The sequence below is a fragment of the Alosa pseudoharengus genome, unplaced genomic scaffold (genome assembly GCF_046254945.1).
Source record: "Alosa pseudoharengus isolate Yale_2024_CS ecotype anadromous, Long Island Sound unplaced genomic scaffold, YU_APseudo_1.1 YU_APseudo_1.1_scf_24, whole genome shotgun sequence".
In the NCBI taxonomy this organism is placed as follows: domain Eukaryota; kingdom Metazoa; phylum Chordata; class Actinopteri; order Clupeiformes; family Clupeidae; genus Alosa; species Alosa pseudoharengus.
This window is the reverse complement of record NW_027468689.1, coordinates 9,522,353-9,546,603: the sequence shown is the minus strand read 5'-3', so window position 1 is coordinate 9,546,603 and position 24,251 is coordinate 9,522,353. Positions and strand designations below refer to the sequence as shown.

The 24,251-nt window shown below is 45.0% G+C and overlaps 1 protein-coding gene across 2 annotated transcripts in view; it reads left to right on the top strand.

Moving 5' to 3' along the window:
* pard3ba (par-3 family cell polarity regulator beta a) overlaps positions 1 to 24,251 on the top strand; it is a 168,772-nt gene that overhangs the window by 4,743 nt on the left and 139,778 nt on the right. For both annotated transcript variants that reach the window (XM_076303066.1, XM_076303067.1), the window contains exon 2: positions 10,026 to 10,127. In XM_076303066.1, the coding sequence (XP_076159181.1) occupies positions 10,026 to 10,127 (102 nt within the window). The remainder of the gene's footprint in view (positions 1 to 10,025; positions 10,128 to 24,251) is intronic.

Sequence of the window (24,251 nt, the reverse complement as noted above, 5' to 3'; positions counted from 1 at the left end):
TTAAAAAAAATCCTGTTAACTGTCCACGTGGTGAAAGGAGAAGATGAAAACGGGCTTTTTGAAAATCAAGCCCAATTTAATAAAAATGCTCTGACAATGTGATAATGTTAACAACCAAAGTTAATGCATGGACATGACCTTATAATCCATACATGAGTGGGAAAAAAATCTGATGAATTTGTGTCACATACTTTTTGAATGAGAAGCCCTCAAAGGTGGTGATGTTTTTTCACATAATGAATTTATAGCCATTTTCAGAGCTTTGCAGAGGGGGAATTACACAAGATACACCTGATTTGATTGGATTGTTAAATTCAACAGGAAAATGTACTTCTATTCACATAGTTTCACTAATGTGTGTGAAATACCAATATAGCCAATAATGTTGGAAGTTGAACAAAAAGGATTGTTCACCACGATGCGTAAAATGACTTGAAACTTCAAAGGGCTGTAGTTTTGGAACCATTAGTGATACAGATATACTATTTAAGATTTATGCATAGGTTTGGTCTACAAACACCTGTGAGTTTTTTCAGATTTTTTGGGAGAGGGTGACCTGCCAGCCACTGGGTGATTTGACACGGAATGACCCTATTCCGTCTCTGGAGTCCTGTGTGGTGCCAGTGTGCCGGTGCTGACACACACTGTACTATGCGGGCGCCACGCCGTGATGAATATACTGATGTGAAAGCCCTGATGGATAGCCCCATATCGCTGCAACCAGGTGGACGCTGGGTTCTGATGAGCCCGCCTCGGTCTGCGCGTCAGCCTGTCAGCCCGTTGATGGCGGCTTTGTTTCCGGAGTGTTCCGCGCCTGTGACTGATGGACGTTATCGGCCTGCGTTCGGCCCCAGCGAGACCGCTGATATATGAGGGGGTGCCAGCTGTTACGGATGGATGGTGCCCACTCCACGCTGGCAGCTCTATCAGACTCTGTCTCTCAGGGATATTCGTCTAGCTTGGGGAGCTCTGAGTGTGTGTGTCTGTGTGTGGCGCTGTGTGTGTGTTTGTGTGTGTGGCTGTGTGTGCGTGTGACTGTGTGTGTGTGTGTGTGTGTGTGTGTGTGGCTGTGTGTGTGTGTGGCTGCGTGGCTGCGTGGGGCTGTGTGTGTGTGTGTGTGTGTGGCTGTGAGTGTGTGTGTGGCCGTGTGGGCGGGCGTGTGTGTGTGTGGGTTCCCAATCCACTCAGTACTGTGCCCCCAGAACTGTGGCTTCTAATCTCTAAATACTTGCCTGCACCCTTCAGACGTGTGTGTGTTCCTGGAAGATCGATAGTTTTGTCCCCATGACTGGTGTGTTTCCATAGAACTTGATTAATGCGTGGCCCATGCCCATCTGCTTGCCATTTTGGCTATTGTTTGTCTCATGGACCATTATTTACATATGGGAGGACAAGTCACTTATCTTGACTTCCATATGGATGCCCAACTGTAGTCGGTTGGCTTATTGTCATTTTCAATGGCTTTTAGATGAGACAATAGAGATGTGCTGTTGTTTGTAATTAGCAGGAGAACCATCAAATAGGACATCAGACAATGGGGAAGGTTTTGTTTGTCATTAGTGTAGGAGTCACCCAGTGGGGTATTTGTGTCAGTGATATTTCTAGAGATTTGTTTGTAATTGATGGCCTGTATAACCGGCAGGCATTCATATTGTACTCAAAGTCCAAGGCACAGTTCCCCCCTGAGATTTACTTTAGGCTTTTACATGACTTTGACAGCCTGTGGGCTAGTCATTATATATCTACATGATGTGCATACCCAAATTAGCTTATTGAAAATTAATATCTTTCTTTGAATTTATTTGTATAATATATAAGCCTATGTGTTTTGTGTTTTCAATGAGTTCAAAAAGGGTTCAATAAGAGCTTAGAGGTCAGATTTTGGCCACTTTTCCTAAAGGTGCTTTGAAACTGCACATTTGAGAGAGACTGTGAAATGGGCCTCACGACTTCGAGGACTGCTCTCATTATTGCGCTTTGCCTCACTTCTCTGTGCACCTTCAACACTTCTGTGCAACAGCTACACCTTTTGAAAGGCTTTCCAAGCACTGCGAAAGCAGCCTCCTCGCAGATACAGTGAAGAGCTGCTAATTACCTCACGTCTTTGGCACTGTCTGAAGTCTCAATAGCTCTCACTCTCTCCGTCGGGTTTCTCTCTCGTCATTAATGTTTTTGTCACCCTAATCCCTGAGCATTTCCCCGCTGGAGTGTAATGGAGTGTTTCAAGGATTATGATGTGTGTGTGTCTGTGTGTCTGTGTGTCTGTGTGTGTGTGTGTGTGTGTGTGTGTGTGTGTGTGTGTGTCTGTGTGTGTGTGTGTGTCTGTGTGTGTCTGTGTGTGTCTGTGTGTGTCTGTGTGTGTCTGTGTGTGTCTGTGTGTGTCTGTTTGTGTGTCTGTGTGTCTGTGTGTCTGTGGTGCCAGTGCCCTGTATATAGTGTGAAGCGCTATACTAATAGTTTGCTCTCGGCATGCTCGAGTGGTTTTGTTGGTCCTTGAGGAATGCAATCACTTTTAAAGGAGACCTAATCATCTCATTACCAAAGAGATGAATATGGCCCTGTAACCTAATGCTTAGAAAGCATGTAGGAGGGTTATTATAAAACTACTTGTAGAACTGTAGAGTTACGCTACTGCTGTTATATTCTTGCCGCCTTCTTCTTGATATATCAAACTGTGTTGTGGTAGTTTGTCATGTGTTTTTGGTCAGTTCCTTTCTTCCTTTATCACAGTTTAGCATAACTGGACACGCGTCCCAGTAGTCTCATTAACTTCAAAATGCTTTGGACTGAAACCCAAATGCAAATGCGCACAACAGAAGCAACGCTGTTTTGGGACGACAACCAGTTGTTTCATATTTCAGACATATTGAAGCTCCTCTTAATATTTCTGATGGCCTTTTAAGTACAGCGATCTGTCTCTGTAGAAGTCGTTATTTCCATTCTTTTGCTGATATTTCAGTCCTTCTTCATAGAGTCTCTGGCTGTGCCTCATGGCAGTGTCAGAGAGGAGCTTGCCGTGTGTGAGTCACTGTCTGACTGAGACAAAAAAAAAAAAAAACGAACAACACAGTCTTATCTCCAGTTTCCCCATGCTGGCCTCTACTGGCATACTGGTTTTGCATCTACAGATCCTCTGACAGTCCAGATGGTGCTGAGCTGAACTGGCAACAAAAAGAAGCTGAGATCACTTAACGTTTGGCCCAGTGCCAAGAGAGAGAGAAGCCCCATAACAGTCACCATCAGCAATAACAAGCCTCGTGCACTTTGACCTTTCAACTGAGACAGCATGGGGGTATGGGGCTGCACTCTGTCTGAGGCAGCTACAGTAGTATCACAGGCCAATTGCAATAAATGATCAATGAGTCATCTGAGGAATCTCTTCTTGGGCCATCACACACAGTTATTGGGGGCCAAGCAGCGAAGCTGCGAAGGCACCCATTGAGTTACTAGCTTTTCCTATTATTATTATTACACATCTGCCATTGGAGTCTATGGCAGCCCATAGAACGCCTGGCTAAAAAGTGCTGAAATTTGGCAGAAAGTTTTGGGACACTCCACTGACCCCTCACGCTCATTTACTGATCTCTAAACCCAGCCGTCTAGCGCCACCAACGGGTCAAAATTTGGCCGAAAATTGAACCGCTGGGTCTAAAGTTATGAAATTCGGTGCACTGATTCAGGACCATCCCATGATCACTCTTACCAATTTACAGAACTCTATGCCCAACACTCTAGCGCCACCAATGGGTCGAACCTGGATTGCATTCACGCATGTGACCATTGAACGGTGCGTCCGATTTTCGGATCTCCGCCATATTCGATTTAGTCCAAACTCTACGAAAAGTTTCAGCGGTCACAAATTTCATCCAATTTTCACGGAACTTGGCGGATCTTCTGCCCAAGCCGCACAAAAGACAATTGTCAGATTTTTCAATTACATTTTTGTTTGCCCGTGACAGCCAATCAAATATGGCGATGAAGCCGCTAAACAGGAAGTGGACAAACATCTAGGTGACGCTTTGAGTTAACATAACAAAACTCGATACCATTAGTCAGGACACTGTCCCAATCACTCACAGCAATTTTTATGCATATACATCGAACACTCTAGCGCCACCACCAGTTAATCGCTGGACATGTGTTCAGGTGCGTGATCCTTGACTCTTTTGTCTGATTTTCACAATTGAGGTAGCGTCTGAATCCTTGAAGAATCTCAAGTTCATCGACCCCTATCCCGTCACTTTCCGCCATATTGGACCTCCGCCATATTGGATTTAGTCCAAATTCTACGAAAAGTTTCAGCGGTTACAAATTTCATCCGATTTTCACAGAACTTGGCGTAGATGATCTTCAGACCGAGCCGCACAAACGATACTTGTCAGATTTTTTATTTTCAGTTTGTTTGCCCATGACAGCCAATCACACATGGCAACGATGCCACCTAATAGGAAGTGGGCTAACATCTCGGCTACGCTTTAATGTATGAAGTCCAAACTTGGTACAGGGACTTGGTATCTGATTGTGAGGACACAGTAGGAAATTGTTGTGTCAGTGAGCCAGACATCTTTGGACGCAGTGCTCGCCAATTCAAACTTGACCAAAAGGACCATGACAAAATTATGCCACTGCTTCCACAATTTCTTGGATAACAGTTAAAGACACTATTCAATTCAATATTCAATTACATTTTATTTGGAGAGTGACAGCGGCAAGGAAAAACTCTTACACTACGGAACATTCTTATTATTTACTTCTTACACTATGTAACATTCTTACACTATGGAACATTCTTATTATTTAGTTCTTACACTATGGAACATTCTTATTATTTAGTTCTTACACTATGTAACATTCTTGTTATTTAGTTCTTACACTACGGAACATTCTTGTTATTTAGTTCTTACACTATGTAACATTCTTGTTATTTAGTTCTTACACTATGTAACATTCTTGTTATTTAGTTCTTACACTATGTAACATTCTTGTTATTTAGTTCTTGTTATTTAGTTCTTACGCTATGTAACATTCTTATTATTTAGTTCTTACACTATGTAACATTCTTGTTATTTAGTTCTTACGCTATGTAACATTCTTATTATTTAGTTCTTACACTATTTAACATTCTTGTTATTTAGTTCTTACGCTATGTAACATTCTTGTTATTTAGTTCTTACACTATGTAACATTCTTGTTATTTAGTTCTTACACTATGTAACATTCTTGTTATTTAGTTCTTTAAAAGTTTGATGGCGGGTCTCTTTCATGGGGGGTAAGGGGTTAATCCGTGAAAGTCTCAGTATTTAATTGTTTGCCATCACTGAGCATAATACTAAGTTATTTCCACTATTTTCATGCTTTATCATCACTAAATTCTCCCTGATCTACATTCCAGACTTCTGGAAACAATGTCCAAAATGGTGCATTATGAAGAATAAAATTCATATTATGGAGCTTCATAGTCAAAAATATGATTTAATTAAAAGAAAGAACAAATATGTATCTTTATCTGGTATAAATCCCATTAGGATCATCAAGTGCCCACATGGTCATTTGGGGGTCCAAATATGGGGTTCCAAAAGAGTCACCTCTGCCGGAGAGGGTTTTTGGACCCCCATAAAACCCCCGCCAGTGGTACCATACCCTTCAAATTCATTTTGGCAAGAGCAAGGTTCCCACATATAACAAATAATCCTGTTTAGAATAAATATGATCATTCCTTGTGGTGCTAAGGCCACCCAAAAAGAGAAAAATCACACAGAATTGTGTAGTACAGGCTACAAAGAAGTACCACACCAGTTTCCAGCCTTCTACCACTATTAGAACAGACGTTATGGGCTTCCAAAAATGGCAAAAGATGAAATGTGAAATTCCAATGTGTCAATTACGGCCATGGCACCCGAAATTCAAATGGACGCCACGGGCAAACCGTTTGAGATATTGAGCTGAAACTTCAGATTCCCTCGTTTGGTAACATAAGGCATATTTTCACCAATTTTCAGCAAAATCTGAGAGGTACCATGTACATGATACCCCGATTTTGGCTGTTTTCACTTGGAATGACCCTATAGTCATTTTACTATTTATTGCTATTTGGCCTCTGCTAGGGGCATGGACAGTTTTTGTTTTCTCACCACACATGCACTTCTCTAAATTGTGTAAAGTGTGTGTGTGTGTGTGTGTGTGTTTAGATCCTGTGACACGAACTGTACGTGTGTGTGTCTCAGAGCGTGATGCTTGTTTTGTGCCCAGTTTGTCATGCGGCGTTTTCTTCCCCCTCCTGTGAAGCTTTGCATGCTGGGATAGCTCCAGGCTGCTGGAGCAGAACAGAAAACACTCTGTCTCTGTTTGACCACTGGCAGTTGGACTGCAGCACGCTATGTAAGCATTTCTCCAGGCCAGCTGAGCCACCACAAAGTGTGTTGCTCTGGAGAGTGCTGCTAAAGACTGAAGCAGCATTTGGGAATGCGTTGGACCGACTGACATTTTTGCCATTTCCTTAGTCCTCGCTTTGACACAAGAAGATTACAATTCCTGACAAAAAATGCTAATCCTGCGTGATTTAGGACCACTGTGTTGACCAGGGGTGGGCAAACTTTTTGGCTCAAGGGCCACATTGGGTTTTGAAAATTGGCCGGCGGGCCGCACAACAACCACCCTCCCCCCCACCCACGACACATACATACATTTTTTATAAAACAATATAGCCTATAATTTAGTATGAAAAGTATTTCTTTTAAAATATGAATTGCTTAAAAATACTGCTAATTTTATGCTTCTTAACAAATGTATAAATTGTGCACTGTCGCTTTAAGACAGTCGCTTTAATTCACGTTTATTTCTCAATGATCTTCTGCCTGCTCCGCTATGGCTAGTGCTGTACCTACGGCTGGGCCCTCTCACAGTTTTTAAATGGTCAGTAGTGGGAACTACTGTTGCCTTCATGATTTCCTTTTAAAAGTTTCTTATAAGAAGGAGATATCAATTATCAACAATAACAAGCCAGCTGGAACCTGCGGCTCTCTCTCCCTCTTGTGAGTGCAGACGCAAGGTACCTTTATATGGCTCTGTTCCCAATTAAATGGATCGCATAATGTTCACGTTAGATCTGCTGCAAAGGAGATAACTAAGAGTTAACTTAGTTTAACATGATGTTATCTCTATTTAACATGATGTTTTGACATTGACATTGCAAACGTTCTCTAAGGAGAGTGAAAAGCAGTTTGCAGTAAGGCTAACCAACGTAGTCTCTATCGCAGGAAAAAAATAGCAAGCAGCCTGATAACCAAATGAAATGCTCGGCGGGCCGGATGAAAATGCTCGGCGGGCCGGATCCGGCCCGCCGGCCGCAGTTTGCCCACCCCTGGTGTTGACCCTTGTGCATGTGGTTGTGTAGGCGATACACCTGCAGTAGAGTGCAAAAGGTTGCCTCGTGATTGCCTCATGAGCCATAGGTATCCCCTCAGGTACCACGTCTGTTTTGTTTATGAAGCCTTCGTGGCAACAAGACTCACACGGTGATGTCATCACGGAATGTGATGGCACACCCCTCTCGTGTCCACAGCACCACATCTTTCCACGTGTGGTCATCCTACCTGCAGACACTCGTCCTGTGTGTGGCGTCACTGCTGAATCTTACATACACTGCAACAATTAGGGATTCATCAGTCAACTGTTTTGGTAATTGTTAATGGGTTTGTCATTTTTTTTAATGCTGGTGTCATTGCAGCATTTTGTATGAGCCTGAATCCGCCTTTGTCATCTGTTTTCCAAGAGTGCTCTGTTTCACTCTAAACCAGTTCTGGGTGAATACACACACACACACGCTCCACTGGTTTTACCTGTTTTGAAACCTGCTGGTATTTCAGCTATGCCAAGGACTTTGAGTGAACTATGAGACAAGGTAGAGGGCGTGATATGGATACACTCATCATGATATGAGTGTATGGTTCTTTCCCCCCACCCCCCTCCTCAGTCATGCAGTGTTTTTTTGGCCTGTGGGTAAACAACACTTCACAGTTAGCACTACAGTACATGCATTCCACACTGCATGCATTCCTCACCGTCTGTCCTTGAATTGGGTAACCGGATTTAATCTGTAGCCTGGTGACAATTGTGACTTGTTTTTAGTAAACAATAACAGGCATTCTACTACTCTAGTAGTAGACCACTGCCACTGCCAATGAGCGCGCACAAATTCTGTCTTCGTCACCCCTTTAAGAGAAAAACATGGCGTTTGTATGAGATACTAGGTTTAGAGAGAGAGAGAGAGAGAGAGAGAGAGAGAGAGAGAGAGATCAAGTTGAAGTTGAAGGCGGGGAGGACGCTGGCTCTCTGTCAGAGAGTGACATTCCAACCCCGCTGCCTGTTTGTTTGAGAGCAGTGCTGTTTGGTTAGCCCACTGCCCCTGCCATTGTACAGCTTACACAGCGGAGTTGATTTAGCAGTGGGTCCCTATATAGATACAGTACACCAAAGAAGAACAATCAGCTCCTTTGTTGAATTTTTCACAGAAACAAATTCATTTATTCGTTTCATTTTAATCATTGTGTTAATTTGTGTATTATTCATTCATTGGCACATAGCAACAAGCAACCATCCTCATCTTAACTCCCTGAGTGGTGTTTTAATTTTCCTTTTGGCATTAGGTAGTCACAGAATGCCAGTCATAGTTTAGGATTCCATGTGTGTAAACCACATAATCCAAAGCTATGTCCGGTACTCACTGGGGGTCTTGACAGAGAAATATTTATTGTTCAATTACTGAGCCAAGCTGCCTTTTGACATCATAGATCTCAGTTCTCACGTCTAAACAAAATGGTAAACATTTACTCAATGGTAAACTTCTCTTTTCATACACGTTTCAGTAGTTCACTCTGTTGAGATTTACTTGACGTGAATTGCTGCCAGTGTAAATCACAGGTCCCTCATTGTGAGGAGAAATAGGAAGTCAGTATTGTGGACCATTTCTCCCTCTGCATTGTTGGTGGGTCTGTTAGCTTTGTCAGAACCCCCATGCTGATAAGGGAAACTGTCTCTTTCCCCGTCCACCCCCACCCCACCCCAGCCTAGCTGAAAACAATAGCCGGAATGCTTCATATGGATTCCGTGCAGGGCCGCAATCAAGGATCACTGGAAAGTGAGCTCTTGAGTAATTTTGTGTGTGTGTGTGTGTGTGTGTGTGTGTGTGTGTGTGTGTGTGTGTGTGTGTGTGTGTGTGTGTGTGTGTGTGTGTGTGTGTGTGTGTGTGTGTGTGTGTGTGTGTGTGTGTGTGTGTGTGTGTGTGTGTGTGTGTGTGTGTGTGTGTGTGTGCGTGTGTGTGTGTGTGCGCGTGCGCGTGTGGTGTGTTCATGACCCTCCTGAAGTGGAATGGCCGGAGAGGAAGCCCACACCCAGCCCCACCGCACCTGCGGAGCCTCCATGGGCTCGTCAGCGTGAGCGCTGGACAACCAACCCCTCCAGCGCTGCTGATCTGAGCACAGTTACTGCATACCACCCATGTAGCGCATCGCATTGCACTCCAGCTGTCATGCTGTAATAAATCTGTGCCAGTTGATATCTCCATCCCCTTCATTCGGAAGCATATTGTGCTGCACTTCCCTTTTTATGATGGCTATACAAGCACTGTATTGTTAGGGTGAAATAGTGTATTGCTCTCTGCCTCCTCTTCAGAGACAGTCTGATGTTAGCTAACATGTTAGACAACATGCCGTCATGTCTTTTTTTCTCTTTTGAAATAAATTTCAGCTGAATCTGTCAGTTTGTCTCATTGAGTGAAATGTAATAGACAGTGATTTGCAGCTCCATGATATTGCCTGATTCTGACTTCCTCTTTGGTATGTGAGGACAGACTTTGAATGGATCTGTGCTTGTCTGTCCTGCTTTTAAAAAGCTCCTGTAGTTCAGTAGACAAGTCATGTTTTACAAACGCAAAACCCCCCCCAAAATTGTCTTGAGTAGTTTTGTGCTTTGTGCGTGGTCGATGAAAAGGGGAAATCTCAGACGTCTTGCGTTGTTGTTTCCCACAGGATGGGGAGGTGCGCGTGCGGACGCACCACGTGGAGTACGCCGACGGGGGGATCCTGGACCCAGATGACATGCTGACTGACCTGGTGGAGGACCGCGACAAGGTAAGCCTTAAGGCCACTGCTTTTCTTTCCTGTGTGGTGAGTTTTTTTTTTTTTTTTAACAGTGCTTTCCTGTCGCTCGTCTGGTAGAGACAGAACTAACTTTGCCAAGGTCATGGGTGCAGTTCTCTGGAAGTTCAAGCACATTTAAAAATATTGCGTGTCCTCCCTGCTTCAGGGTTTTCAAACAGCCAGACATCAATGTAAGTCAGTAATACAAATGGCCCCTCTGTGAAGCATTTGTAGTTATGACATAATGGTTTATACTGATGTGTTTATTATGTTGTCCTACATGATAAGGAAGTTTAGATTTATTTAGCCTACAGGGGCCAGTAGCCCCCCCCCCCACCTCTATGAGATTGTTGAGTTTGTTGGCATGCAAGACATTCTAAATGGCGTTCTAAATGGCATGTCATATTTAGCCACCTTTACAGGAGTTTAGGTCTCTCTTTCCACTCGCGCTTCACAGGCTGCAGTTATCAAGCTAAAACAGGGCTTGTGTTATTAGAGGCAGAAGGAACACTTCCCTCCCCCTCCACCCTTTCAGACCATGCTTGGCTGAAAGTGTGTTGTTTTTGTACGGTGTGTATGTCTGTGTGTGAGAGAGAAAGAGACAAAGAGCAAGAGAGCGACAGAGAGTGAGAGAGCGACAGAGAGTGAGAGCGAGATAGAAAGTGAGAGAGAGACAGAGAGTGAGTGAGAGACAGAGAGTGAGTGAGAGAGCGACAGAGAGTGAGAGCGAGATAGAAAGTGAGAGAGAGACAGAGAGTGAGAGAGAGACAGAGAGTGAGAGAGAGACAGAGAGTGAGAGAGAGACAGAGAGTGAGTGAGAGACAGAGAGTGAGTGAGAGAGCGACAGAGTGAGAGAGCGACAGAGAGTGAGAGAGCGATAGAAAGTGAGAGAGAGACAGAGAACGAGCGAGCGAGAGACACAGCGAGCGAGAGAGACAGAGAGAAAGACAGAGGGTGAGAATGAGTGAGAGTGATTATACACACATTACTGGAACACATATGAATTTATTTCCAAATTGTTGGTTTGCATGGGCCCTAGTTGTACCAACCAGTATCATTGCTTTTACAATAGCATGATTTGCCTTTTCCATGAATGGATGCTGATAACAGAAAGGAAAGAAGATGTAGGAAGATGGAGTTGGTCCAGAGCTATGCAGCAGAGTTCAGTGACTTCAATGTCTACAGCACTAAACAAGCCTCTCATCTGATCAAAAGATTCATGTTTCAAAAGATTTTATTTTATTCTTTCTCTTAAATAACATTTTCTGTTTTTCATTCAACCCATATTGGCTTTTTCAAGTTAAGTTGTTTTGCAATGGGGTTCTTTTTGAATGGAATGAGTGTTTGTGTAGAATAATTGACATTTTCACATCAAGAAAGTCTGGGATTTCCTGCACACTTGAGAAGCTTGCGATCCATTTCAATTCAGGGTCCATTGTTCAGAATTTGTGGTGACTATTTCATGGTTCTCTAAAAACCCCTCATACTTTGAAACCTTCAAAGGCCAACATTAAAAAGAAAGTTCCAAAAGAACTCCATTATATTTCTATATATTATATCTCCCTTTTACTCCTCCTCATATGACCGTCTCTGTCAATCTCTTTCTTTTTCTTTCTTTCTTTTCTCTCTTTCACTCTCTCTTTCACTCTCTCTTTCTCTCTATCTCTCTCTTGTCCCCACACACATGCACACTCACATGCATGTGCTGTTGTAATCATTCTTATCTCTCTTTTTGTATCTCTCTTTTCTCACACATACACACATACACATTTACAAATGCACAAACAAATAAACAAACAAAAACCAGCAAACAAACACAGACTGCTGGTACAGCTGAAGGATTGCATTTGTGAGTGTAGGACTGCACTCACTGCTTTGGGTTTGAACTAAATCTGCCCCACTTCCTTTGAAGGCCACTTATTCTCAGCCCTTCTTTTTTGATCTAATATATTCTTATGATGTGCTAATAGATTGCATTGCATACATATTCATAACTGCGGGAGCATAAAAAGTGATAAATTACCAACACTTAGTCAGCAAGAGCTGCATAAAAATTGTAATGGAATATTCATACACTGCTGTGCAGTGCAATTAGAGTTAATGTTTAAATTTGGCAAACTTATTTGTCTCCCCTCATACCAAGATGGAATTTTTATACTAGAAATATAATGTGTCATATACATGAGGATTATTTATCTTCTTTATGGTTTGTCAGTCAGACTGTCAAATGCAAAATGGAGATTAAAGGGAATGTATGCTTTGTCCCCCTCTAGAGTTACACGTTGGTATGAGCAAATATGCTTGCTGTGTGTGTGTGTGTGTGTGTGTGTGTGTGTGTGTGTGTGTGTGTGTGTGTGTGAGAGAGAGAGTGTGAGTTGGACTATTATTGTTGTTGTGTGCGCGTGTGTCAGAGAAAGCCTCTATAAGACTACAGGTAAAGTTCCATGATCTGTAGCCTTATCAAGCAAAGGAACAAGCGACAGTAACAGAACTACATTTTGGGAAACTCTTTTTCATTTATTCTGTTGAATCTTTTTTGTGCTGCTAAGAGATGGCGCCATCTCTTTGTCTTACAACGGTCTTCTTCTTCTTCTCTCTTTTCCCCCTGCTGATGTAAATCACAAGCCGTAATCAAATCATCTTCTCTCTATCCTTCTGTGTAATCTGGGAAGGCTTTCTCCGCGGCGGTCCCCGTTGTTAGCAGTGCATGCTAATGAGGGCTAATGCGCCTTGCGCTGTAGAGAGAGGAGACGTGAGGGTCCAGTGAGACCTGCGTGTTGCTGTATGCCCCCCCCCCCCAATCCTGCCCCCTCCCACCTCCAACCCCCTTCAGCTTGATAATGGCGAGGTTACCGTCGAGATGAGATCAGATTACTGCCCCAGCCCCAGGTCAGGCGCCCATTAACCCCCCCCCCCCCACCCCACCCCCCTCCCCTACACACACACACACACACACACACACACACACACACACACACACCCCACCTGCCCCTAACCTCAGCCTCCACCTAAATAAGGAGTGATTGTGATTGGCCGCCCCAACGGAGCCAGCTCATGCATATTCAGCTGTGGGTGTGGGTGATGAATGAGACTGATGCGGGGAGTCGTCGTATCGGTTGCCCCCGACGACCCGGGTGGTGGGGGTGGAGGATGGAGAGTGGGGGCTATCTGCCTCTAAATCACCTCGAGAAGCCAAACGAGGGGCCTCCTGCTTAGTCAATTAAGCACTTCATCTATTCTTCCTCCTCGCTTTCCTCCTCCACTCCTCCCGTCTTCCTCTCCCTCCCTCCCTGCAGCTGTTTCTGCCCCACAGTGCTCACAGACAGCAGGAGATTGGCGTGTGTACAGAGAGAGAGAGAGAGAGAGAGAGAGAGAGAGAGGTTGTGTGTGTGTATGTGTGTGTGTGTGTGTGTGTGTGTGTGTGTGTGTGTGTGTGTGTGTGTTGGGGGCGGGGGGTGTGTTGGACGAGTGTAGTTTTAAAGTATGGGATCGAATGAGTATATAGACAGATCGCCAAGACCAAAGCCAGCCGCTCTCTGTGTGTGTGTGTGTGTGTGTGTGTGTGTGGGTGTGTGTGTGTGTGTGTGAGTGAGTGTCTGCGCGCGCGTCTGTGTGTGTGCGCCTGTGTGTGTGCCTGTGTGTGTGTGCCTGCCTGTGCGTGCGTGTGTGTGTGTGTGTGTGTGTGTGTGTGTGCCTTGTGTTTGTTCTGTTAGCTCTGTGGGATTAGGAGTGTTGCCCAGACGGAGGGCTGATGCGCTCAGCCTTCTTGCTGCCCATCCTGGCTGTCTTGCTCAAGTGTTGGTCGTGGTCACTTAGTGTGGACTGGGGTCACAGAGTGTGGACTGAGATTGTGTTTGTTTTTTGTTTAGTGTGTGTGTGTGTGTGTGTGTGTGTGGTGTGTGAGGGGAATAAAACACAGTACCTGGGTTGACCAGTATTGTTCCTGCTGTGCCCGGTCTGTCATAGCTTAGAGGGCTGCATATATATTTTCACATTCATATATATATATAAACAGCTATGATTATGTACATTACTCCGTGCTATAACCTATACTTTTACAGCCCCCACTGTGAGTGTGTGCATGGGTGGCTGTGCATACATCACCATATACCATTACAAATCATGAAAATGTCCAGTAAATATAATGTGCTAGACTGTGTGGAGCTCGCTTTCATTCGCTCTCTCTCTCACTCTTTTTCTCTCTCTCTCTCACGCTCTTTTTTTCTCTCTCTCGCTCTCTCTCTCTCTCTCTCTCTCTCTCTCTTTCCCCTCTCCTCTCTCTCCCTGGTCTGATGTCTATAATCAGGCCGTATCCTTGATGAACACTGACGATGCTGAAGTGCTTGAGCCACTCACGATGCGACTAAAGCGTGTGAGGACTGATGAACAACTTCACCTCCCCTAACACACACACACACACACACACACGTACACACACACACACAGTGACAAATCTCCCTCTCCCCTCCTGCGCCCAGATCCCAACCACTTAACAGCAGGAGTCTAGAGACCCACTATCCCCCCCCTCCCCATAGCTCCACCTCCCTCCCCACACCTGCATTTACCTGCCATTCACCTGGGCTTCACTGTCATCACCTACGACAAGCTTCCAGCCATTATGCACATACATAGGTACCGACTCCCTCCATGTGAACAACCTCTTACCCCCCCCCCCCTCCACAAAGGGACCCTTAGACGTAAGCATGCAGGGGAGCTCAGGGTTGTACGACTCCTTTCAGCCGATTGTGCTTTGCCAGAGGTCCATTTTGGCCTCTGAATGCCACATTGGCTGCATGCTTGGTGCTGGCGCCAGAGCTACTTAGCGGAGGTTTTTTTTATAGCTGTCGTCGGTGTGTAATTACCATCAAAGATGTCAAACTCAGGGGGAAGTGATGTTGACGTCTTGCATAATGCATGCTATATCTGTAAGATTGCCCCTCGAACTGTGCTGCTGCCACAGGATTTCTGATCGCTAACCTGGTCAAGGACCTGTATAGAGAGTGTCTGTAAGAAGCTTTGGACATTATGTTCTGTTTCATGATGACCTTCGAAGGAGAATTGTAGTGATGTACTTTGTGTAGCCCTTTTAACAGTCACATCCAGGAACATAAAAGTCTGGACAACACTATGACCAGCCAAGCACATGAGGAATAAATAGGAATACAAGCAAAGTGATTCTGTTTCACCATGTATGTTTGCATTGCATTCTTATGTAGGCAAACATTTTCACAAATGTTGAAAGGATACTTCAAAATGCCTCTCTGCATTTCTTTTATAAGCTTGTTTGATTATAGCCATTATAGATTATAGCATCTAGCTTTGAGGCAGTCCTGTGTCATTATGCTTTTTGATCGTAATGGTTTATTTTTGGCCCAGGTTACTTATTCCATGAGTGAACCAACGTTTAACTTCAATCATAAATTTCTTTCACATTTAATTTACACCTTACAATTACCACAGGGTTTGGAGTCAAGCGTAAACAGCCGTGGAGTTCCAGGAACCTAGCATGTAATCAGCAGTTGTGGCATAACCATATTCCTAGATTTCTTTGGGTTTTAAGGCTTACAGTGAATGCTTGGCATCTTTGGACATTTTGATTGGCCGTTATGACTGCAGGTCGCTGGCCTCTTGCGTGGCATGTATGTGTTCTTTCCATAGAAATGAAAGAAGACTAGCTATTTCCAAGGGCTACTTGTAAAGGCTGTGGCGAAAGAGGTTTGTTTGAAGTCAAACAAGCTTCAAGAAAGTCTGAGGTATAATAACAACTCTTCAGGAACTCTTCAGTGAGAATGAGGGCAACATGTGTCATAGGTCCCAAAGGTTTATTTGGGTGCCAAATCATCAGTTTCTCCTGTGTAGCAGCTGTTTTCAAAAACCCTGTTACCTTTTCTGGACATGCCACCCTGGTAGAATCTAACCAGTTTGATTGGTCAGAATGCCTGACTTGTGTATGGGAAAAGCTTTTGTTTTGACACTAATGATAGTTGATTTTCAGTTGAAAGTTGAGCCAACTTCAAGTCAAATCACCTTGCCACTCCCAACAACACCCTGGCAGGAAGCTTTCATTACCATCTTTTCCAAGCCCCAGCAAAGGGCGGAAGTCTTTCCCGTCTGCCTCCACTACTGCTTGTTAGTGTGATTGGTTGTCTTGCAGTGGCAGGACTGTTCCTGGTGTCTGACCTTTACAGTAGTTTTCTGTCCCACGGACCAGCTATGGCGACTCAAGGAGGGGCTGACTCCACAACAGCTTGGGCCCAGATTGGGGGCAAATAAGCTGGACTCTGGTCCAGAGAAGCTGCTATTTGTCCCTCTGCCAGGGTTTCAGTCCAGAGTTCGTGTGGGTTGTAGTGTATAAAATTCAAGCATTACTTGTTATCCAAACTAGCAGAACCCTACAAGCATTTCAGGTGGAAGCTAACTTTTCCCCATAACCTCCACCCCTGCTCTTGTAAACTTTTTAAAATGTTATTCTCTTTCTTTTCCTCTCTATACTTTTTGTATGTATGTAATATCCAGGGAGCAACTGATGATGGTTGCTGAATAACCACTGATTGCAATAAAGGAAGAACCTCAAGTGCAGTGGCGCGCTGATTGACTAATGTTAGCGCCTTTCAGCTAATGCTGGGCTATATTGGGTTTGGTTCCCTGCGCAGAAGTTTCCCGATTTGATTGGTAATGATACGTCTGATTGGGCCTATTCTGCGGATGCAGAATCAGTCATGACTAGCTCACAATGGGAATCTATTTTAAAATGCTGTCATTTTGTACTTCTTATTTTTAGCCCTATTTTTATGCAGCAGCAGAGGGGAGTTTTGGAGAAAGATTGAACACTGTTGCAGTGATGAGACTCAGTGGGAAACTTGGGCTAGTGTTAAAAGTGCTATTGCTGGAGCTACATTGGACTTAGTAAACTTTAATAAAAAAACAAAACAAAACAGATGAAAGACCAAAAATATAATCATTGTGCTTTTATGTGTGAAAACCCAAGGGTGCCTTATATTGAAGTCAGAGAAATCATTTTAAAGCTGCTTTGCTGACAGATTTACAGGACATATGCTCTGCTTAGTAACTGTGAGCCTATTGGTTGGTATATTTAATCATTGTAAACTGCCTAAAATGTGGCACTGTGGAAGCTTTATAGGTGTTCAATCATACTTTAAATGACTAACCCAACTCTGGTGCTCCGTCTCTCACTGGACGCACACACATCGTCCGCAGCGCATTTCCATTATTCCTCTCCTCCCCCCATCTATTCTTTATCCCTCATTCCACATTGATTGCCCGAAACAGCGGGACGCTGTGTGTCTACTCCCGAGAACAAAGCGCCTGATGCGAGCGGGGCGACGTTAGTCTCCGCACGACCGCTCTCGAACCGCTCCCCTCCCCGCAGCGGCCAGGGAGGCTCTCGTAATCAGATAATCAGCACTGGTCATTATTCCCCACTTCAAAATGCCAGCCATTTCCTCTTTTTTGCTCAGCAGGATGGCTTGTTCCTGTAATTGTACCGCCATTGGAGCAAGGCTTTGAACCTCACATTGAGACGTCGTCATTTCGACTGTTTTGTGGATAATAAAAGTGAACTACGGTGTTATTAAAGACCCCCGACTGTGGACGGGCCTTTGATGGGCCACACACGGCTCTCTGGCTGACCCGGTTCCATGAGTCGAAGCGGTACTGTTCAGTCTTAGCTTTTCAAGTTTTATTCAAAAGTTTCATGTTTTTGTCTAAGTTCTATTTGTTCGATTTTCGCGTTTGATTGGCCGTTCGCGTTTCTGTTCAGTCGGCTGCAGTTTGAACTAGTGATTCTGACTTACAAGAGGTTGCCTCAGGCAGCATCCTATCGGTTGCTTTATGTCTGTGTTTTTATGTCTCTTGTAGTTGTTGAAAATGAATGTTGTTGTCTTGGTTTTCTTCTTTGTGTTCTGCTCCCCGTGCTCCGTGAGATATCCTCAGAGCTCATCCTGGTTATGGGACCTCGATGTTCCAAGTTGAGCGCTGTGGGCCAAAAGATGGATTCGCCAGCCTGGCTGTTTTTATAGTGCGCGCTTTGTTTGATAGGTTCCTCGTCGCTGTTTTCTCATAACGGCAGACAGGAACATCCATCCATCTTCCCCTCCATTCTGACCAGTGACTACTGCATCTCTCCCTCTCCCTCCCCTCTTCCCCCTCTCCCTCCCCATCCTCATTTCCCCCCTTCCCATCAACACTCCAGTCTCCTGCACCATTCTTTATGAGTTCTCCTCCCACATGAGAGCAGAAATGCAGAGCGAAGGAGGGGGTGGAGGTGGTGGAGGTGGAGGTGGAGGAGAGAGGAGTGGAGGACAGGATGAAGGTGAAATGAGGCTTTGCTCAAACTCTGTCTTCCCCATGTGACATTTGATGCATGCAGGCGGTGTTTTTAATACTCTCCTAGCCCCTCTCTCGGGTCGTAATTGTGAGCTGCTGTCTGTTGTTGTGCTTTATAGATCTGTTTTGTTGCCAAAGATTACGGTCGTTCACAGTTCACCAAGTCCAGTCGCGGCTTAAATGTTTCGTGTTCGACAGTCGGCACGTAGATATATTATTTACCCCATCTGAACTCATACTGTGTGAAGTACATCCTCTTTTGTGATTTCACACGACACGTGCAAGTGGTTTTCTTTTTTTTTTTTTGTAGCTCAGGCATTCAGTGTCAAGACTATCAATGTCTTCCAACGAGACTGAACGCAAGTGATACTCTTTACACTGTGAATGCCTGGCCTTCGTAGCCGCCCACGCAGCCTCTAGACGGTAATAATGTGACGTGGTGACGTGAACAGAGGAGAGACTTCTCATCTCATGGACACGGCCCGTGGAGACCCAAACCGTCTGCTCACCCAGTTGCCGTGACAGCAAAGCCCAAAGCCAACAATGGCCCCTGCATAAGAGCACAGTGATTTTAAAAGGTTACTCAATTTTCTATTTTTCCACCCTCCTCAGTCATGCCGACATTAAGATGGGGGGGCAGGGGGCCTTCTTTTCAAAGCCCCTTTCTGAACCGTGTCGGATGTGCATAAGTGTTGATAGCTGCTGTTGAACTCTTGTCTGCGGGGCACACTTGTAAGGAACTCAGATGGTGCCCCCAGGATGGGGAAGGAGGCAGATAGTGGCACAGTGCTGCTGATGCTGCTGCTGCTGCATGGCCAGCAAGATGTGGGCTGAGAGCAACACATAGTGGCATTCAGTGTCTGTCTGATACTCGCTGAGCCACCAGCAAGCCTCTGGCAGTGCAGGCGGGCGGTGTGCTCTTCAGAGAAGACTGGCTCAGTGTTTGGGGAAGAGAGGTGTGTGTGTGTGTGTGTGTGTGTGTGTGTGTGAGTGTGTGTGTGGTTAGTGCATTGAGTGATTGTGTGTGTGTGGTTAGTGCATTGAGTGATTTTGTGTGTGTATGTGTGTGTGTGTGGGTGGGTGGTTAGTGCATTGTGTGATTGTGTGTGTGTGGGTGGTTAGTGCATTGAGTAATAGTGTGTGTGTGTGTGTGTGTGTGTGTTTGTGTGGTCAAATCGGAGAGAAAATGTCACAATGTGGAAGCATCACTTAATTAGTTTATTTAGCTTCCACCTCGCATCCTCAGCTGCGTTCTCATTTCTCCAATCAATTTCATATCACACAGCAATTTAACAGGCCTGAGTGCGCGCGCGTGTGTGAGGCAGAGTTTGTGTGTGTGTGTGTGTGTGTGTGTGTGTGTGTGTGTGTGTGTGTGTGTGTGTGTAGTGTCTGTGTAGTGTGTGTGTGTGTGTGTGTCACTTTCTTCTCTGTCGCTCCGTGTCCCAAACCTGTCCCCTCGGATCTGCTAATGCCCTCCATCAGTACCTAGGCACACGTCTCTGTCCAGTGAGGCCCAGTCAGGCTTCACACACACACACGTCTCTGTCCAGTGAGGCCCAGTCAGGCTTCACTCCCTCGGACTGCCTCAGCAGGGGGGTGTGGTGGGTGGGTTAACCTCCAGCATGGCTGATGCTCGCCAAGTGGAAACCGTTTCACACCCTTTCAGTCGCAATTAAGAATGCACTGGGCTGCACCTGCGTCCAGTGCCTCTCCTCCAATCGCTGACCAGTCCTCGTCATCATTATTATTATCATCATCAATTTTCACAGACGGCCGCTGCGCTAATTAATTGTCTTAACGAATGGGCAACACTTGATTAGATGGTAATGCATCTGAATAGCCCACTTAAAATGCTTTGCCGAAACAAAAAAAATAGAGAAAGGGATTAAAATAATTTTGACACACCGCCTTGACTCACACACACCCACCCACACACACACACACAAATGACTTGTCACATGTTGTCGTTGTACTGTTCACCACTTTGATGGTAGCTCAGAGTCTGTCTGGCTTGTAATTGCATGTCTGGATGCATTAGCAAGGACAAACTTCATTTTAGCCCCTGTCTACTTTTTTACATAAAAACCTTTCATTAAAATGAAATGTTGTCTCATTGACAGTGTGCATAGCGCAGCAGAACAGTAAATGAGTTTCATTTCCTCCGTATACGGAAGGACACTAACATGCTCCATATACTTTTCTCTGGATATAACTGAAGTACGTACAGTACATATCTCCTCATGGAGAAAGCTTGTGGGAGTTTGAGTGAGAAATCGCAAGAAGTGTGGAGAGAGAGAGAGAGAGAGAGAGATTGAAGAAAGTATTGAAAAAAAGAGAAGAGGACGAGGGGAGAGAGATGGAGGAAACGGTGAGCATGAGGAACGAAAGAAAGAAAGGGAGGGTATTACAGTGACAGGGAAAGGAGGAAAGAGCGAAAGAAAGAAAGAAAGGGAGGGTATGACAGTGACAGGGAAAGGAGGAAAGAGCGAAAGACGCAGACAGAGGCTGAGAGAGTGAGCTAGCGTGCGAGAGAGAATCACGGGGCCCTGCGGCCCCCGATTGGCACTTGTCAGTGCGCCGGCTCCAGCGGGTTCCGCCTCGTTAGGCCCTCCGAGACGCCTGATTAAAAGCTCTCACCTCTCATCGCCGTCCCGAGGGCCTGCACTCCTCCTCCTCCTCCTCCTCTCTTCATCTCCTCTCACTCTCATCCCTCTCTCATCCCTCTCTCTCGGGTCTCCCAGGGGGCAGGTAGAGGAGGGCTGCTGCACACACTGGCCCTGGTGTGTGGAGAGTGTTTAATGTGGTGGCGTAGATTTCAAATGCCTCGGGCCAGTGGTCCGAGTCTGACTGGTGCTGCTAACCCATGTGTCACACGATTTGTACAACTGTGTGTGTGCGTGTGGGTGTGTGTGGGTGTGCATATTTCCTATTGCTGTTGAGTTGAGTCATATTAATTTTATTTCATGCAGAGTGTTAAAAATACTGGCGTGTACAACCAGTTTTTGCAGAGAAATCTAAGGGAAATGTAAATATAATGTAAATTAGCGCCACACAAATAGGAAACTCTGCAATGTAGGACTTACTTTGTGAACAGGTGATAATGAATATGGTATTAGATAATCAGTGTAAAACCGCTGAGGTTACCAGATGTTCTATTATCGGTATGCATATGCATGTGTTTTTTTTGTGTGTGTGTGTATGTATTTGTTTGTTTGTTTGTATGTGGTATATGAGAGGAAGGGAGCAAAAGAGAGTCAGACTGAGAGGGAGGATATTGTGGTTGTCAACTATACTGTATGTGTATTATTAGGATTTGCGTAAAAAGGCGGTTGCAGGCGGTTGTTCTGAGGTTATTGTGCGTATGTGACGTGTTCTGTTGCGTGTTCTTGTGTTCAGTGGCTTGTGTGCTGGTGGCAGTGCAGTATCTGTGCTGCTCTGTTAGGCTGGTGTTACGCTGCTGCTGCCGCCGCCGCTGTGCCAGTGGGAACGAGCCGGTAATGGGGGTGGCACTGGTCTCCATGGTAACAAGGAGAGTGTTCACTTGGAAACCAAGACGTCAAAAACTCCAGGTTCGTTGCTAATGACACTGAGCACAGTCTCGTTCTCTACACCTCTCTCTCTCTTTCTCTCTCTCTCTCTCTCCCTCTCTCTCTCTCTCCTGCTTGCCTCCGTCTGTCTCTCGCTTTTGCCTAGTCCCCTCTTTCTCTCTCTCACCCTCATGCACTCTGCCCATCCTTCTGTTACTCTTTTGCCTATCTTTATATCCTGTCTTTTTCTTCCCTTCATTTTCATAGGACCATATATGTTGCAACCCAACTTTATCTCTGTTTTGTTGGCAAATCTTGCGAGATCATTTGGAGTGGTATTTCCAACAAAACAAGAACATTTCATTTGTGAGATTTGCCAATAGAACAAGAATATTTTCACTTATGGGGCTAAGTCGAAAAAAAAATCAAATCAAGAGGAAAAAACGTCTCTTTATAAGCAAATAATGGAAAAGTAAGAATGTATTCCCTTGATTTTAAGGTTATTTATCTTAGATTTTGAATATTTGGATATTTGTGAAGCCCTTAACCTGTGGCTTTGTGGCATGCGGGTGATGGTCACTAAGCTAGAGGTGAGAGGGTATGTTTTTGGGTCCCGGATGTGATCAATGTCTCTTTGGGGGCTGTTTGTGGAGATTAAAGGCCTTAACGTGTCTGCACTATGCTTAGTACTGTCTGTGTGGGCCACACTGGATAGCACCGTAATGTGAAATGTAGTTGCTTATTTAGAGACACTGTGTGTTTGTGTGTGTGTGTGGTGAGAGAGAGAGTATGAGAGAGGTTTGGGTGTTTTTATGTGGTTGGTGTCTTATCGGTTGAAGAGTAACCCTAACCTATGCAAACATTACACAGATTAGTGTGTGACCTGGGGTCTGAGTGGCTTAGTAACCCAGTGACCTCAAAAATAGTGACCACTCCCTGTGTGTGCGTGTGTATCTCTCTCTCTTTCTATCTGTTTGTGTGTGTGTGTGTGTGTGTGTGTGTGTGTGTGTGTGTTTATATGTGTGAAGTCAAAGTCATGATCTTGTTTTGGAGCCTATCTAGGTGTCTCTGTCTCACTCCCTTGACATTCCCAGAACCACAACAGTCAAAGTTGAACTGACTAATCCGTCAGTAAGCAACGTCTGCTCACCCCCCACCCTGAATGTTTGCTTTCTCCCCTCTATTCCTCAGGCCACATTTTTGCCTGACCACTACAAAAGATTCCACTTTTAGACAAATAACTAGCGCTAATCTCCGACTGCTTAGAAAACATGGGCAGTAATATAAGCCAGAAGTTTGGCACCCCCTTTTTCTCTTTTTGAAGGAAAGGCTTTACACACGCACCTTCTCAGCCCGCTCACAGCGCGCGCCCATTTGGCTTCCATTTAAGTGCGATCAATGTCAAAAGTGTGCGTTCCCTGATTAGCGTTTTGGTTGTGTTTAAAACCTCGAAAACACTTTCACACAGCATTTCAGCCGGTAGTAAAACATCAAACGGTCAAAATACATACTAGACATGACACACACACACACACACACACACACACACACACACACACACACACACACACACAGAGAGGGAGAGAAACACAGGCGCCCACAGTCATACACACACGCCATCACATTACGGATCTTGGGGTGTGTTAAAAGCCCGAAAGTGAGCACAGGAAATGAAACACCTCGTTTGGGCTGGCGAAGGGGGGGTGGGGGGTCGACCTGCGCTAATTGAACACACCTGAACACATTTTGGGGCTCTGCGAGCACTGGGCTCTGTGCCAAATTCCCCAAGCGGAATCCAACAGACCCCAGGTCAGTCAGTCAGCCAGCCAGCCAGCCGTCCCCTATCAGTCACAAGAACAAGGGCCAGGCCGGGCTGAAAGGCCTGCATGGACAGACGTTTCCCAGGTGGCCCATCTTTAGATACGATCCATGTGCTTCATGTTCTTATGTAAGGGCTATGTGACAAATGACCACTGGCGTCAGGAGAATATTACATAGTACGGATGGTAATGGTGTTATATCATATCTGACATCAAGTCAAGTCATGAGGTGGTCTATGGCTGAAGGCCTCAGGTGGCTACGGAAAACTACAGGGCAGGATGAAATGTACAGAAACTTTGTTCATACAGAGGAACACAGGATTTGTTTGGCAGAGCACCTGTAGAGAATATCTGTATGTCATAGAAACAATCTAAACTTGCCTGGAGTTGCACAGTAGGCTGTTATTTTTTAGCTGGTAGCT